The sequence below is a fragment of the Fonsecaea pedrosoi genome (assembly GCF_000835455.1).
Source record: "Fonsecaea pedrosoi CBS 271.37 unplaced genomic scaffold supercont1.8, whole genome shotgun sequence".
Lineage (NCBI taxonomy): Eukaryota > Fungi > Ascomycota > Eurotiomycetes > Chaetothyriales > Herpotrichiellaceae > Fonsecaea > Fonsecaea pedrosoi.
The window spans coordinates 175,669-192,590 of record NW_013550608.1 but is presented as its reverse complement, the minus strand read 5'-3'; the positions used below and the strand labels follow the sequence as shown (position 1 = coordinate 192,590).

Sequence of the window (16,922 nt, the reverse complement as noted above, 5' to 3'; positions counted from 1 at the left end):
AGGACAGGCTGCTTCGTTACGAGTCGCAGTCATCAACCTTCGGTACTCATCCTTTCTTCTCGGCTTATATTCCTCTACGTGTGCTCTCCATCCCTCCATCTCTTCTGCATATCAATCACTGCAATCCGATCCGGTGACTGTTTGAAGCTCACTGGACTGCTTATCGCTACTGGGACGGATCCCAGTCTGACAACGATATCGACCTTCGCTGCTGCCTTCGCTGGCTCAGTAGACGAACCTGATCGATTCTTTCCATCTCCTCCTCTGCCATGAAGGCCCTTTCTCCCCTGCTGCTGGCTGGAGCGGCCTCGGCTGCCATCGCCCCTCAGCAGCAGCCTCTGCAGCTCCCCAAGTCATTCCCTGCCGAAGCCAAGAACATGCTCGATAACCAAATCCACCATCTCAAGGATGCCCTTCGTGGTCTCACTGAAGAGGCGGCCAATGTCTGGGACGAAGTTGCGGCTCTCTATCCGGAGGATATGAGCCGCGCCAGCTTCTTCTCTCTGCCCAAGAAACACACCCGCAGACCTGATCACGAATGGGACCATATTGTTCGTGGAGCTGATGTTCAAAGTGTCTGGGTCGACAATGCCGATGGAGAAAAAGAGCGTTATGTCGATGGCAAGCTTGACACATATGACTTGCGAGTGAAGAAAGTCGACCCCAGCTCATTGGGCGTCGATCCCAACGTCAAACAATATTCGGGGTATCTCGATGACAATGAGAACGACAAGCATTTGTTTTACTGGTTCTTCGAATCCAGAAATGACCCAGAAAACGACCCTGTCGTTTTATGGCTCAACGGCGGCCCAGGCTGCTCTTCTCTGACCGGTCTGTTCCTCGAGCTCGGACCTTCGCGCATCAACGAGAAGCTCCAGGTGGTTCCGAACCCGTACTCGTGGAATGACAATGCGAGCGTCATCTTCCTGGACCAACCTGTCAACGTTGGCTATTCCTACTCCAGCTCCAGTGTCTCCAACACCGTGGCCGCCGGCAAGGATGTCTATGCGTTGTTGACCCTCTTTTTTGAGCAATTCCCCGAATATGCCAAGCAGGACTTCCACATCGCCGGAGAGTCGTACGCTGGGCACTACATTCCCGTCTTCGCTTCAGAAATCCTGTCACATAAAAAGACCAATATCAAGCTTACGTCTGTCTTGATTGGCAATGGGTTGACAGATGGATACACCCAATACGAATACTATCGACCAATGGCGTGCGGTGACGGCGGGTGGCCGGCCGTTCTTGACCCACAGTCCTGCCAGGCTATGGACAACGCCCTTCCTCGCTGCCAATCACTGATCCAAAACTGTTATGACAGCGAGAGCGTGTGGTCGTGTGTCCCCGCCAGCATCTACTGCAACAACGCCTTGCTCGCACCTTATCAACGAACGGGTCAGAACGTCTACGATGTCCGCGGCAAGTGCAAGGACAGCAGCAACTTGTGCTATCCCGAACTTGGCTGGATCAGCAAGTGGCTCAATGAGAAGTCGGTGATGAAGGCACTTGGGGTGGAGGTTGACGGTTACGACTCGTGCAACTTTGACATCAACCGCAACTTCCTGTTCCAGGGCGACTGGATGCAACCTTTCCATCGACTTGTGCCGGGTCTTATCGAGAAGATGCCAGTCCTGATCTATGCGGGGGATGCCGACTTCATTTGCAACTGGCTGGGCAACAAGGCGTGGGCGGAGGCGCTTGAGTATCCTGACCACAAGAAGTTCGCGGCAGCTGACATGAAGGATCTTCGGCTGGACGACAGCAAGGACGGGCGCAAGATTGGAGAAGTCAAGTCGCATGGCAACTTTACCTTCATGCGTATCCATGCAGGCGGTCATATGGTCCCTCTTGATCAGCCAGAGGCCAGCCTGGAGTTTTTCAACCGCTGGCTCGCGAAGGAATGGTTCTAGACCTGGAGTGTTGTTGGCCGGGGATTGACGACGACAAGGGCGCGATGAATTCGGTCAGTTGCAGGTGGAGGTTATGGTTGGAACTGGTTTGTGTTATACAAGCCAAGCTCAGGATGGAGGATTGGTGTGCTGGAGAGGGGGTTTAGAGGTGGATAGATGTGGATTCGCTGTCGGCATGGGCCGGGGCGGTTATGTGTATACTCGTACAGATCCAATTAGGGCGGGGAATTTCTGGATTGTCTCTACAAGTCCTTGTCGGATGGATGATCTGGAGTTGTCTCTCTACCAGCACCACCTCCATTAGCAACAACCATCTTGTCATTTAGGCGCCCATTGAATTCACTCGTACCTATCCAGGTAATCATTTGGGTGTCAAAGGCGAAGATTCCCCTCTTGTGCACTTTGGTCGTCTACTCTTATCTCCATGTGACAATATGCATGTGCTCTGTCACATTGTTGGTGGGGTGGATGCATCGATGGCTGGATGGAAGGAAGGAAGGAAGGATGGAGGGATGAATAATGAATGAATGGGAAGGCGCTTCGAGGGACGTCATGGGTGGCTCTTTCCCTCTGTTGCCTCTTCTCCTCTGGTCTGCTCTTCACATCTTTTTTCTTCTCTACGGGGTACTCCTTCCTCTACTTCCTTCAATTCTCGCCCACCCACTCATTCTATTCTTAGCCCCAAATGCCATTGATTGGATGGTGATGCATCTCCATCAACCAGCCACACTACTTTACCTGCTTAACCGCCCACATATCTTGATCCAATTGATGGCCCTCGTCCTTCTCTAAGCGCCCGGCTTGTTCCCCTCTCATCTGGTTCTTTCAAACTCCCCTCTCCATCTCTTTCTTCTTACTGGCTTCTGGCTGGTTTGTTGCTGCCATCCATCCTTCATGTTCACACTATTGCCTGCAACCTCGGAATGGCCTCTTCCTCCACCTAGCCGTGGCCCATTGAGCATGATGCTGTTGTATCTAAATATTGTCATCCCCTTCCCGTTGCTGCGTTTCTGCCTTTCCCTTTCTTTTTTCCCCTCCAAGCAAGCAAGTCTTGTCAACTCTGGTCGTGCGGTGTGAGAGCTATTCTTGAATTCTGTTCTTTTTGGATTAATCAAAACTCCTAATTCCATCTCCTTCTGCAAAGAGATAGTGTCTGGTACACTATTGACTTCGATCCCAAGTCAATTGTTAATTGTCCATATCAACTCACTTCGTCCTACGGCAACCCCTTGTGGCATTTACGAGCTGTGCTCATTCTTGCTGCTTGTGTTTCCCCCTTTGCCCACAGGCACAACATCCGATCTTTGCAGAAGATCTGTCAAAAGAACGCAAAAAACAGACAATCTTCGTCAATCAAGCACCTTGTGAGGAGACCATCATCGTTGCCGGTCAACGATCATTCTTTCCAACCAAGATACCTAATAGCTGTTCATCTCATACCCGCCGGCCTGACTTGCTGTGCCGCTCCAACAACTTAATCCTTTGTCAATCATCCTGTTATCGTTGTTGTCGATACTGTCGCTTTTCTCATCGTGTCTCATCACTCCAGTCGATCCAGACCAAGCACCTATTGCCTTGTCCTTCAAAGGAGTCTCTTCAACGAGCCCGACCAGAAGTCGGATTCATTACGGCCCCAGCCTGCTCGGCGCCGTTATTGCCTCAGCATCAAGCATTACTACACCCTCGATCAACGCTCTCCATTGTGTCGTCACCACGATTGCCGGTCAATCTACCTGACACCAATCCACAAGCACCTTTCTGAAACCTTCCGAGATATCAAGCAAATCATCTATTCACCTTGACTTATCTGTCGAGGAAGCTCTGCTCGGTCTAGACAAAGCCTTCTAGACGGCAATCACAATAATACGCACACGTGGACGTTGATCTGAGTACTGGGGTGTACTTGGTCTGTTGATTATTCATCTGGTTCAGCATTTTTACCAGCAGAGCATCATTAACGCCTTTAATTCGGACGATTATCCGTTGCACAGCCCTTTACAGCTCTTCAGCAGCCTAACGAGTCGTTTAACGCATTGTTACGAACCCCAAAAGTCTCGACGACACGTCTTTTCTTGAGTAAATGTATCAACCCCTTTTTTCAATGTGTTTCAATTCTCTTGCCACTACACTCAGCTGACTCGAATACCTAGAAAAGCAATTAATCCATCAGTATCCAACTACCTACAAACCAAAAAAAAAAAGGAAGACCAGGATGTCGTCTCCAACCGTGCAACTCTCCTTTACCCTCCGCACCTCGCCCAACGTGCGCACCGTGCACTTGCTCGGCTCATGGGACAACTACAAATCCCAGCTGCCTCTGTCTCTGATCAAAGATCCTGCCGCCAAACCAGGCTCCTGGAAGGGCACCTTCCGCTTCCAAGGGTCGAATGCCCTCAAGTTGGGCTCCCGCTATTGGTACTACTACATCGTTGATGGCTACCACGTCTCTCACGACCCAGCCAAGGAATATGTGACGGAGAAGACCACAGGCCGCAAGCTCAACATCATAGACGTTCCAGGAGGCGACAAGTCCAGCGCCAAACCAACCAGGCCTAGTGTCAACACGGAAGTGTCAACTTCGCGCCATAGTAGGGAGGTTCCGCAAGGCCGTGCCCTGAGCCCTGGCAAGATCCAACATCCGAAGCCCAGCAAGCCCTACGCGTCCCGTCAATTACGCGAGGCCGATTATGAGGTATCTCCCGTAGATGACCTCGAAGAGCGTTTCGCAGGCTGGCGCATTGCTGACTCGTCTCGCTCGCCCTCTGAATTGTCAGACGACAGCTCTTCTTCGGGCACCGCTTTCTCGCGTTCTTCTCCCTCCAGCCTGTCAAGTGTCAGCGACCACAGCTGCCGCTGTGAGCGCTATGGCGTCACACGCTCTGGCCAGCGGGTCAAACTCGACTGCGGTGGTAAGCGGTGTGGTGCGTGGAGCTCGAGCTCCTCCGAATGCGAATCGACGGAGAGTTCCGAAGAGTCAAGCGAGGATGAGCGCGAGCGCCGTGCCAGGATGCGCAAAGAGGCAGAAAAGAGAGGTGCACCGGCAGCGACTGCGACGAAAGGAAAGCCCAGCAGTGGTGGGGACGACAGGAGGCGGACAGTCATCGTGGAAAAGAGGCGGAAGTAGACGAAATCGAGGAAGCTTTGGGGATGATGGGTTAGGTGAGAGGGTTGGTGAGTGCATCATGCTGTGGAAGAGAGACCTTTCCTTCTTCCATGCCAATCCAAAAGTCAAACGACAAGACCACACGTCGGCCTGGAGTCCACCAGATCAGACCAAGGCAAACCTACTGACAGGACAGCAGCCACGTGCTCTACACATAATGTCCGAAGCGAGAGTCAATTTGAACCAGCCTCAGGCTGTGCAATGGGCTCAGACCTACGTCAAAATTTGCGAGAAGGATTGGCAAAATAACTGCAAAGGAGGGAATACCATGCCTGAGGAACAATGATGAATGAGCAAGAAGGTTGGAGGCAAGAGACAAGCAGTGACAACCCTGCACGATTCCCCGAGGAGACTCGCGCACCTACCGAGCCAATCAATATGGTACATGAGGACGAGCTCGGGGACCAGAAGAAACAGTGGAAAACACGATTATGGGCAAAACTTATGGCAATGATGTCCATGGGATGGACAGGAACATGGGTAAAACCACCATAGAAAACCTCTCCTTCTGTCCCTGCTGTCCTGTATGTCCATCAGGAAGAATCAAATTCGGGGACGAAGAGGGAGGGATTTTGACAATAAATCCGAGGAACTGGCGTCCTATGCCTGCATCAACTAATGAACAAGAACTGAAAACCGTGCTCATGTTGTTGTGTGTTTTCTATCTCCTTTGTTCTGCTTCTGTGGGGAGATATTCGGCCCAATATCCTGAGGCGCAGACTTGAGATCTAAAGCCGAGATGTTATTCCCCGATTCACGAACACACGGAAATCCACCTCAGGGCGCACGAGCGACGCGCTAGTCCTTATCCTAATAGAGTCTCAACTGACGATATAATAGACCCCGACGCTGATGCATTCAGCGCGGTCTGTTCGTTGTAGCCAGTTCCTGGTTGTTTCAGCCACGGGGACTTGAGCCTGTAACGAAGTCCGAACTCAGCCTCGTGTGTGCCTGGGCGTGTAGCCTGGCGATGATGCTTCGGCGTTTACAGCCGGATCCTCCACACACAGACCCACGCAGGCCTAGACTGGATATATGTCGTTTTTAAGTCCTTGGTGAGTTGTGTCTGGAAGTACCCTGTACGTCGAGGAGACTGAGATGGCAATACATCGTCGCGGACGAACAGGCAAAGGACACCGTCGTCATCGACCGAGTGTTCGACTATGATAAAGACACGGGAAAAGTGTCGACGCAGTCGGCCGACCAGATGCTCGACGTGGTGGCCAAGCACAAATACACCGTGTCCACGGTCCTCGAGACGCACGGCCACGCCGACCACCTCACCGCGTCTTGCTACCTCCAGAACGTCCTCGAGCAAAGACAGCAAAGTCAACCACGACCCCGGCCCGAGGTGTGCATCGGCCAGCGCATACTTCAGGCCCAGGAGACCATGTCGGCGCTCTACGGCGTGCCGCCAGCGGATCTGGTCGACGCGTTCGATCACACGTTCGCCGACGACGAGAGCTTCACCATCGGGTCCATTCAGGCTCGCGCGATCGCCCTCCCGGGCCGCACGCCCGATCACCTGGGCTACGTGGTCGGCTCCAACGTCTTTACGGGCGATTCGATCTTCAACCCGGACGTCGGCTCCGCGCCCTGCGACTTCCCCCGCGGGTCTGCCGTGCATCTCTACCACTCGGGGCAGAAGCTCTTATCTCTCCCCGGACACTTTAGGCTGTACACGGGCCACGACTATCCGCCGGACAGTCGTCGAGATGACCCTTACCCATGCCCATGCAGGTGGTCGGCGGACAGAACGCGGAGATCAAGGGCGTGCCCTTCACAACCGTGGCAGTCCAGGTCCGGGAGAACAAGCACGCCAACCAGACCACCCGCATGGATGACTTTGTCCCGTGGCGCTCGGAGAGAGATGCTGGTCTCGCCGCACCAAAACTGCTCGCTCAAGCCCTCCAGGTCAATGTCCGGGGTAGTCGGCTCCCCGCTCGGAGCACGCGGGATTTCAAGCTCACGGGGGTGCCAGGACGGGTGTGTCGAGTTTAGGAGGGCGGAGTTTGGCGGCAAGATTCAAGACTCACAGACTCAAGAGTTGTTCTCGGTGCTGCCTAGGTAGGTACATTGTTGTACAAGTACATGTGCAAAAACAAAAAAAAAACAACAACAACAACAACAACCATGACACGAAGAAATACCCAGAACGACCTGTTTCGAGGATGGCGCACTTATTTAAACACGAGACACGTCTCTCACGATCCAGGTTTCAGGGATCCTCACACCTCTCCACAGATTATCAAATCAAAGGCACCGGTTGAGAAATTATATATTACTCGTACGTACGCTTCATATCATTACAGTCTAGCTAGATGTTTCCAATTCGCTCAGCTCTTCAAAATGCAAGGGAGGGGGCTTCTGGGCACGTCCTCGGCCCCGTGCACCGCCAGCATGGTTTGGTACATGTACAAAAATTCAAAAGAGTCTAAACGCCAGCATGCAAATCTCTATGAAGGTCAGTCAGCTCTGTCCACCAACCTGCAACCTTCTCACTCCTCCTGTCGGTCTTTCCTAGTGCTGTTCGCACAACAAACATCTGTTGTCCCTCGCCTATCCCGAGAAGAACCTCGAGTCGACAACCGGGGCGCGGTCCAGCTTGAAGTAGCCCGGCTGCAGGACCTGGAAGACCTTCGTCGGATCGTATTTGTTGGCGATGTTCTTGAGCTTGGCCTTGTTGGCGGCGCCGTAGCTCTTGATCACATCTTCGTACACGCCGCCGTAGTTCATGTAGATGTAGTCGTTCTGCTTGCCCTTTTGGGTCGCCGCAGCCTTTATCTGGTTCAACACCTTGGTGATGAAAGTGTAGACGGCCGTGTCGTCCGAAGCGTTGTCCCACCAGCATGCCACATGGATCAGGTACAGCGGGCCGTCCGACACGGAGATGCCCAACGGGTTGCCGCCATTCTTGGACATCTTCTCAATCATCGGCAGCGTGATACCCTGGTAGATCAGGACCGGGTTGGCGCCCGCCACGTTGGCCATCGTGGGGAGGAGTTGGTAGAAGATATCCTTTGCTTGCGCAGCAATCGACGGGTCAGCCTTGACGGTCAAGCCATAGTAGGTCTCCCGCAAGCCATAAGGGTTCGAAGACGCCAGCTCGACCGTGTAGGCGGGCAGCTGTCGGTTTTGCGTCGAGTCCGAGATGGCTGTGAGGGCATTGTAGTTGTTCCAGATGGCGGCGGTTTGGCCGTTGGGTTTGGCGTAGTAGAGCTCGGCAGAGGCAATCTTGGTCCCGTTGTTCGCCAGCCAGGCAACCCATTGGCCAGCATTGCCGTCGTTGGGGGAATCACTCACGACGCCGGCGAAAGCACTAGCCAGATTGGTGAATTGGTCCTCAAGGTAGACACGGGTGCCGCCCCACAGCTGTGCCCCAGGCAGGCTGATGGCTTCATAGTTGAAGTTGACGACGATACCAAAGTTGTTGCCACCGCCGCGAAGAGCCCAGTAGAGGTCGGAGTTCTGTGACGGTGAAGCCGTAACCTCAAACCCTGAGGCCAGGATGACGTCGTACGAGGCAACGTTGTCGCAGGCCCAACCGTAGAGAGAGGAAAAGAAGGAGATGCCACCTCCAGTGGTGAGACCACCCACTCCGATTGGAGCGACACGCCCACCAATCACTGCCAAGTTGGAGGGCGCGAGGGCAGTATAGACTGAATTCCAGGTATTGCCCGGTCCGACGGCGACAGTCTTCTTATCCTTGGAGACGGTGATGGTGTTGAGCGCGGCGAGAGAGACGGTGATGCCGCCTTCGATGTTGGAAGCACCTTGGAATGCTGCATGGCCACCGCTCTTGACTGCAAAAGGACAGGTGGTCAAGCGAGAGAGCAGAATCACCACTGACACGGCACCTTTGTTGGGTGCCTTGAAAATGCAGTACGGGTTCACATTCTCTTGGATCTGCGACCAGTAGCCAGAAGTGAAAGCGTCATAGCCCGCCTCGTTACTGTACTCGATGTTTTGAGGGCCATAGAGAAGCTGCAAAGAGGCGCACTGGATGAAACACATTAGCTCGTGTTCGATAATGGAGGGTACACCTCTTCAGCCACTCACCGCAAGCGAACATGCAGCATTAGACGAGCGTTCGGCAAGTTGGGCCACTGGGAGTGCCGAGACGTCGACTCCCATATCCACCAAGGCCTGGGTAACGTTGAAATCGACGGGCTCAATGCCATCGGTCGAATTCAAGGGTGCACTGTCAGGCACCGTAAGAGTCGCAGGTTCAACGACATCGCTTGAGTTAGACTGTGCATAGACAGACGCAGCGAGGGCTGCCAAAAGGCAGCCAGACGAGTAACGCATTGCCAAACAAGGAAAGATACTTGAAGATCCGACCGGATTGGAGAAAAAACAGAGGAACAGGGAAGTGACAGACGTTAAAGAAGGATGTAGAAGTCTTCTAAAGCAATTCGGTTTTCTTGGCTCTCCAAGGATCAATCTCGCAGTTTACCCTAGCGTCAACATTTCTGCACAGATAAAGGGCACCAAAAGGTACCAAATGGTACACGATAGAGCATGTTACCCTCAGACTTCGGCATTTCGGCTTGCCGCTATCACAGACTGATCCTCATAGATAGATTGGGTCCTGGTTCAAGACGTCTTTCCCATGTGCCACGATCGGCGTGGCGAGGGCAGCCGATGGGATCGGTCGACCACGAGTGCACTTGGTCTGTGTGTTGGAGCGCTAGGACACGTCTTTGCAGCGGCTGGTCTGCTTGTCAAGGAAGAAAAAGGGACAATTTCCGAAAAGTCTGGAAATTACTGGGGTACATTGTCTCGACCTAGGTAGGTACACGTAGACTGGGACGGCCAGACAAGAAGGACAAGGAACTCAGGAGGAGAGCAGGTCGCAGCCACCGGGTTACTTTGGGGGAACTTGCACAAGTACGAGGTACCTAGTCTGAAAGTCTTCGATAGTGTGAGCAGTCTTTCCCACGTGAAGCAACAGTACCTACCTTAGGCAGTCCTTAGGAGCCACTGGTGCCACCATCATGGCGCCATTGTTGCGGGTCAACCGGGGTCAACACGGGTCTGAAGGGATCGGCGCGCCCCAAGACCCATCAAAAGTGTCTCAACGGCCTTGTTTTACCCAGAATATGTAAGGCACAGGGGGAAAATGGTGGGGATGGAGGGTGAGCCTCGAAGCGACGGGCTGCCTCGCTACTCGAAAACGGAGTGGCTTCAAGGCCTAGTAAACGGTCCGTGCATCCGAATAATGGGTAAGTTGGGGATTACTCCTAGGAGGAGTGGGGGCACGGATAGTACCAACGTCCGGCTTCGGGGCTAGGGCTAGAGGAGGAGGATGAGAAAGAAGATGGAGAGAGAGAAGGACGGGCATATGTATTGCCTGTCCTTACTATTCGAGTGCTATTGTACTTGTACTGAGTAGATATGTTCTTGTGGGCGCGTTCAGTCATCGAAGAGAAGAGTAAGGAGAAAAAAATCGAAAAAAATGGAAACGCAGTTTCGTGCCAAGTAGATCAAGTGATCCGACCAACTTCACTCACTTCTCCCCTTGTAGAAAAGGCACAACGGATTGACCAACAAAGATATCAATCATTCCTTGGGGCCGTTTCTTGCATGGGCCAGTTCTTAGCCATTCCTACCTGCAAGTACTGTACTTGTACCGAATCCTCGCACCACGAATTTGCCTGGAACTTCCCGTCCCATGGTAACCCTGTTAGGAAATTGACTTACTTCCACGTCCCTATACCAGGCTATACCTACTTTATACCTAGACCGTGCATTAGCCACGCTAAACACACACTTGCAAAGCCCACTAGGCTTCATCTTCCATACCTAGATTGGTTGCAACATGTTCCAGGCGGGTTTGGACTCGAACTGGTCTCAGTTCTTAGCTGCCTGTCGACTTTCTTCACGCCTCCCGTCCACGATTACCCTCGCCCAAGGGAGTGGTCCATCGAGCACAGGGTTGCAATGCACGCTATCTGTAGATCGAGACCTGGTATCGCAAAGCTTGGTAAGGAAAACATCGGGTTCGCCTGCGAGCCTCGCTGAGCCTAGAGTCCCATTCCTCTCGTGCTTTAGACTTGACTGGCCTCGATTAGTCTGTTTGAACCTCGCCTCCCTTTTCATTCAACGTGCCAACCTATATTCCTGGCCAAAACTCAAAAGGATGGGATACGAGAACAGAGAATTCCGGGTACAAGAAGAGGGAATTCCATCGGGCGCCATCATCAGACTCCTCGTCTTTCCAGGTCCTGGGCCGACGCTGTTCAACCTCGACATTTCGAAATGGGTGGCAACTATGTGACCGAGGTCTCGGTGAGGGCGACGGGCATCACCATGATCATCCTGACCACCTTCGTCGCCGGCTTCCGCATTTTTGTGTCGGCCGAACAGCAGCGCAGGTTTGGTTGGGACGATGGCTGGCTGTTAGCCGCCTATATCTTCTTTTTGGCCCTGTCCATCCTGTACATCGTGGCCGCGCCGACCATGTTTCGGCTCACCAAACTTGCCGATGGGCAGATCCCACTGTACCCCACGGTCGCCGATGATGGGCTCTTCATCCAGAAGATCTTCTTCGTTACGACCTCGGGCTTGTGGCTCTGTCTGTGGAGTGTCAAGTTTTCCCTGATGGCTGTCTACAAAAAGTTGATGAAAGCCTTGCCACACAAAATCAGATTGTGGTGGGCTGTGGTGATCTTTTGCGTGGTGGTTCGTTGTCCCAGAACCCCCTCTCTCCCCCATCATACGGTGTGATCAGGCTGACTTGGCTAGGTTCTGGCGGGTGCCATCACCTCGTCGATGCTGTCTTGTTCGAGCATGAAAGCCTGGTTCACCGCTGGTGCTTGCTCAACCCCTCGCGACGTCAAGGCTGCAAGTATCAGCCTTTGGTACGCTTATGCGGTTGACATCGTCACTGATCTCATGAGTCAGTATTGATACCTGCCAGCGAACATTCCGGCTACTAACAAAGCCCCAGTCATGCTGTTACCCCTTGACCTCATCTGGAACCTGAAGATGCCGAGAACTCAGAAAGCGAGCATTGGTGGTCTCTTTTGTCTGGGATTCGTTTGTATTGTGGTCGCCACAATCCGAGTCAAGGAGCTTGGGAGCACGGTCAACAACACTCAACCTAGCACAACTTGGCTGGCTCTATGGGGTATCGTTGAGTCCTCGATAGGTACAGTAAATCCCTGTTTCTCTCCATTCCCCAGGCCCTGATGTGTCCTCTAGCTGTCTTGATTGGTTGCGGGCCTGGTCTCTACCGTAAAGCCAGAACCATCTACCAAACTCGGCACGGATCGAACCCTTCTCGCGGCTATGCACGATATGCGAACAGCAACTCCGTCAGAGTTCAGCCCCAGAGCATCGCCCTAGAAAACTATCAGACGAAGAAGTCTCGCACGAACATCACTTCAAATATCAACGACGCTGCCAGCAGTCAAGAAGAGTTGGCATCTACGAACCTTGAGCCTGGGATTGGCGACACCAAAATGGCGACAGAGAGCATCAAGGAGCGTGACGTGGATTCCGTGCGTCATTGGGACGATAGGCCTCACGCATATTGAGAAACACAAATGATCGCCCCTTGCGGAGTGCTCGTTGGCCCGAAACGAAGAAAGGAGAACCCATGGAACCACACAGACTCAGTTTGGATCCTGCCAACCTACTCCGTTGAGCCCGGAGCGCAAAGATAATTCTCGGACGAATTGGCCGACAACCGATTGCCTATCCAACGCCAATAGACACGAGACATGTACAACGATTATGGCCTTTGTTCCCAATGACCTGCAAGCAGAGATATGTACGAATTTTTCCCCAAGAGATGATTGATTGGTAGGAGGCACTCTCAGAGATCCCGACAAAAAGTTTGTGGGCTGCACAGCGAACAGCGAACAGCCTGCGTTATTCCTACGATTTGTTGTTACCAGCAATACGAATGTCCAAGATAGCGTCGAATATTGGTTGAGGCACTGGAGAGGCGTTGACTATACAGTTTTTCTGTGACAAGTTTTGTATCTAGCAATGTCACCTGTACAAACCGTTCCCTACCCCCATCCTATCTAGACTGAGTTTGCTACATCACAAATGGCCTGCTAAGGAAGGTTCTAGAGTAGCGACAATGTTGAAAATAGTATCGGTAGCATTGCTCAAGACCGCTACTTATTGAAAACACGTCGATTCAACGTTACGTTTAGCAAATAAAACGAAAACGAATAGGTGTGCTTCGATTTGTGCCTTGGGCTGACAGCCGAGTAGGTAGCAGCGCTGGCCGATATTCAATTTAATATTGGTAATGTCGTTTACTCGGTGGCTGATCATTTGTGGTCGTCACCAGAAGTCTGGGATACGTATCAGTCTGACGCTCCTGGTCGTATGGAAGAGAAGTAAAGGAGCAGGTGAGACGAGGCAACGAGGGCAAGTGAAGTGGCTAGTGGCCAGCACCGAGAAGGGCAGGTTTCCCGCTCAATCCGGAGTACTCTGTGTTCCTCTCCAGGCGACCTTGCGGCCATAAATAACTGTTTCGTTGTTCTTCCCATATTCTCTTGTCCTGTCGAATTTGCTCGTCATGCTCGTGTCACCGTCCCCGTCTGCAGTTGCTGTATCGTCGCGGGGTCGATAAGAACCACCCACCTGAAAATGCGCAACCCTGATCGTCCCACAAGTGACTTTGCCAGGAGAAGAATAAACGTCCCTCTGCCACCGTTTTCCCGTACTCGGGGCGCCGCAGACCACGAACAGCTCAGATCTACGTGAGATAGCGCGATGTTGTAACATATTCCAGAAAACCAGGACTCGGGTAGCGAAGGATCATCTAGTGGAAGGGACAACCTCAAAGGCCTGGAAATGGCTAGGCACTGGTGCAAATATGGTGGAAAAGACCCAGTCAAAGGCCAGCACATGTTTCCATCCCCCTGCCACCTCATCACTTCAGACTGTTTTCATGCATGCACACATCCCCGCATCCTGAAGATCAACATGCGAGGCCCCTGTGCTGATGTTTGTGTAACGGGAGTGCCTGAGAGGGAATGAATTTCCAGTTGCTTTTCCTCCCGCTGAACCCTCTCGTTGGCTATTCACATGCAGGTGTTCAACAAATCGTCCTATCATTTGCCTGCCTGTAGCATCATTAATGATGCGAGATTCCACTGACATGCATCCCTGGGGCAGGTAGCTGCCTTTTTATCAACTCAGTCTGATGACACCGCCACAATTCCCTTGCATTCAACATCTCGCCTCTGCCGCATCCCTTCCTCCACTGGGCTCACTGCCCTACTTACATGGATCATGGTGTCTTTTCGTGGCTTTAGCTTCTGGGCCGATCCTATGGCTGTGAGCCAGCACATCCAGACTACTGTCGAGGTCGATGACCCGCCGGCGTCGACTCTCACGCCGTCAATTCTAGCGGCATGCGCCCACGCAGCTGGATATCTCTGGAAGACACCGGCTTCATGATGATGTGACCATGGGTACCAATCCTACGGTCCGGGCGAAAGAATGGACAAGGACGGCATGCCCAGAGCAAAGATCAGAGATGCTAGCTGTGGCCAATGTTGCTTATCCAATGTATGTCGAGGACAGAACATGGGGAACTGCCTTTCCAATGTCTCCGCAGCTGAATGGCACATATACTGCTCTTCTAGATCCCTAGTTTCCTGTTTCTCCGTCTCACCACCTCCTTCTCTTGGGAACTCATCATGGCTTCGACCGACTCAATGCTCATAGAACCCAGCGTTTTGCTCCCGATTTACACCAAGCTCGGGGGGAATGCACTCCCTGACCCACCTGAGCACGACCGAACACCCGGTCTGGAACTAAATTCCCAAGATTTGAAGGCCCAGGCTCAAGTGGCGGTGACGGATATTTCCCCGGGCCAGAGTAGCACGGAGGCAAATGACCATAGCCCGATCGATTTGGAACCGACTCCCGTCGTCGATTCACCAATCTCGGAGGCAGCCGATCCTGATCCTTTGCCAAAATCTGCGCCAACACGGCAAGATTCAGCCTGCTATTTAGATGAAAGGTCTACAGCCGCGCCTGTTGCGCATGATCTTGGACATGCAGAGTTCGGGGATTCCAATGGTGCAGCGGCGGCCAATACAGTCACACCGGAATGGCCGATACCAAATGTGTCGGCGCTTATCATAGACCTTGGTGATGTGTTGTGCAACTGGACTGCTCCGGAAGCCTTGCCGATATCGCCAGCAATGTTACAGCGACTTCTCAAAACTCGCTTGTGGCATGAATATGACTCAGGTGTAATTACACAAGAAGAATGCTACGAGCGTCTTGCCAGACAGTATGGTCTCCTGTTGTCCGATGTCACAGAGGCATTCAAACAGGCCGCAGATTCCCTGAGTCCTGATCAAGAGGTTTTCGACATTATTCGAGACTTGAAAAACACTTATCGCGGCTCCTTAAAAGTCTTCTTGATGTCGAACATTCCCTTGTCTGAATGGAAGGCTTTAGAGGGGGACACACGGTACGATTGGACCTTGTTTGATGGTTTCTTCATCTCCGCTCAAGTGGGCATGTGTAAACCCGAGCTTGGGTTCTTCCGCCATGTACTCGACAAGATCAACATGAAGCCGAAAGATGCCATCTTTGTGGATGACAATGCCGAAAATATCCTCGCGGCACGATCCATGGGCATCAGATGCCTCAGATACAGAGATGCTGCAGGGTTGAGGCGATTCATACACCACATCTTTGATGATAAAGTCGAACGAGGGCGCCAGTGGCTGCAAAGGAACGCTAAGAATATGTGGTCTATTACCCTCAATGGACGAGAAGTGAAAGACAATTTTGCCCAGCTCTTCTTATATGAAGCGGCTGGTGATTTGTGGGTCTCAAAATACCCGTCTGTGAAATCTTTCGTGTTACATGCTAACAAACTGGGCTTTAAGAAATCTTGTCTCGTTGAAGGTTTACGAGCGCACATGGAATTACTACATTGGTGAGGATGAGACTCCGTAACCTCGTTTGACCCCTGAGAAACTAATCAACGCAAAAGAGAAACCCATTGATACCATTGAAAGACACCCGGACGATATTGATACGACTTCGCTGGCGATGGTCCTCTTGTCCCAGGATGTCGTAAAGGCGCACTCGATCCTTGATGAGGTCCTATTATACACAAATCGAGACGGCATCATTCTAGTGAGTTTCGTCCTTGTATTGATTTTCCTACGGCCAAGACTGACATCCACAGACATACTTCGACAACAAACGACCCCGTATCGATCCCGCCGTTTGCGTCAATGCTCTTCGGTTTTTCTATAAATATGGCCGCGACGACTTGTCCGCATTGCAACCTACAAAAGCCTGGGTTTCGGATGTCCTGTTCTACCGAGCATACCTCGATGGAACGTATTACTACTCTAGTGGAGACGTCTTCTTGTACCTTTTCAGCCGCCTTCTAAGCGCCAATCCTGAGAGCGACATTTACCGCAGCACTTGCGCTCTTCTGCGTGAACGATTGCAAGAACGAATCGGGTCACCAGGGGATACGATAGAGCTGGCCATGCGGGTCATTGCTTGTCTTGATATGGGACTCGAGAATAACATTGACTTGAGGAAGCTGGAAGCATTGCAGGAAGAAGATGGCGGGTGGCCGATTGGCTGGCTCTGCCAGACTGGAAAAATCAGTCTGAAGATTGGAAGTCGAGGTGTTGCGACAGCGTTAGCGGTAAAGGCCATCGAGATGGCGCGGAAGAAGCAATGACGAACACAGGATGAGGACTCTCCATACCTGTGCCAACCTAAGAAGATACCTGGCCTCGGGTGTTACAGGCACCTCAGCATCTGCCTGGGTCTGGAATTACTAATTTGTTTTCCATGCCGACTTGTCCATTCCCGTTGTGATGTAGGCAAGG

The 16,922-nt window shown here is 52.3% G+C and overlaps 6 protein-coding genes across 6 annotated transcripts; 5 read left to right on the top strand and 1 right to left on the bottom strand.

Moving 5' to 3' along the window:
• Positions 1-269: 269 nt before the first annotated feature.
• Z517_11373 (uncharacterized protein) lies at positions 270-1,910 on the top strand (the record flags this gene model as incomplete). The annotated part of the gene is made up of 1 exon (XM_013422957.1): positions 270-1,910. The coding sequence occupies one exon, from the start codon at positions 270-272 to the stop codon at positions 1,908-1,910; it is 1,641 nt and encodes a 546-aa protein (XP_013278411.1).
• Positions 1,911-4,122: 2,212 nt separating this feature from the next.
• Positions 4,123-5,034, top strand: Z517_11372 (uncharacterized protein; the record flags this gene model as incomplete). Its single annotated transcript, XM_013422956.1, has 1 exon — positions 4,123-5,034. The coding sequence occupies one exon, from the start codon at positions 4,123-4,125 to the stop codon at positions 5,032-5,034; it is 912 nt and encodes a 303-aa protein (XP_013278410.1).
• A 1,246-nt stretch (positions 5,035-6,280) lies between these two features.
• Z517_11371 (uncharacterized protein) lies at positions 6,281-7,074 on the top strand (the record flags this gene model as incomplete). Its single annotated transcript, XM_013422955.1, has 2 exons — positions 6,281-6,694; positions 6,814-7,074. 2 exons carry the CDS (start codon positions 6,281-6,283, stop codon positions 7,072-7,074), a joined length of 675 nt encoding a protein of 224 aa, XP_013278409.1.
• A 558-nt stretch (positions 7,075-7,632) lies between these two features.
• Z517_11370 (uncharacterized protein) lies at positions 7,633-9,381 on the bottom strand (the record flags this gene model as incomplete). Its single annotated transcript, XM_013422954.1, has 2 exons — positions 7,633-9,072; positions 9,133-9,381. 2 exons carry the CDS (start codon positions 9,379-9,381, stop codon positions 7,633-7,635), a joined length of 1,689 nt encoding a protein of 562 aa, XP_013278408.1.
• Positions 9,382-11,334: 1,953 nt separating this feature from the next.
• Positions 11,335-12,614, top strand: Z517_11369 (uncharacterized protein; the record flags this gene model as incomplete). The annotated part of the gene is made up of 4 exons (XM_013422953.1): positions 11,335-11,757; positions 11,821-11,974; positions 12,026-12,226; positions 12,280-12,614. The coding sequence occupies 4 exons, from the start codon at positions 11,335-11,337 to the stop codon at positions 12,612-12,614; spliced, it is 1,113 nt and encodes a 370-aa protein (XP_013278407.1).
• A 2,130-nt stretch (positions 12,615-14,744) lies between these two features.
• Positions 14,745-16,771, top strand: Z517_11368 (uncharacterized protein; the record flags this gene model as incomplete). Its single annotated transcript, XM_013422952.1, has 4 exons — positions 14,745-15,889; positions 15,954-16,003; positions 16,061-16,206; positions 16,259-16,771. 4 exons carry the CDS (start codon positions 14,745-14,747, stop codon positions 16,769-16,771), a joined length of 1,854 nt encoding a protein of 617 aa, XP_013278406.1.
• Positions 16,772-16,922: the final 151 nt, after the last annotated feature.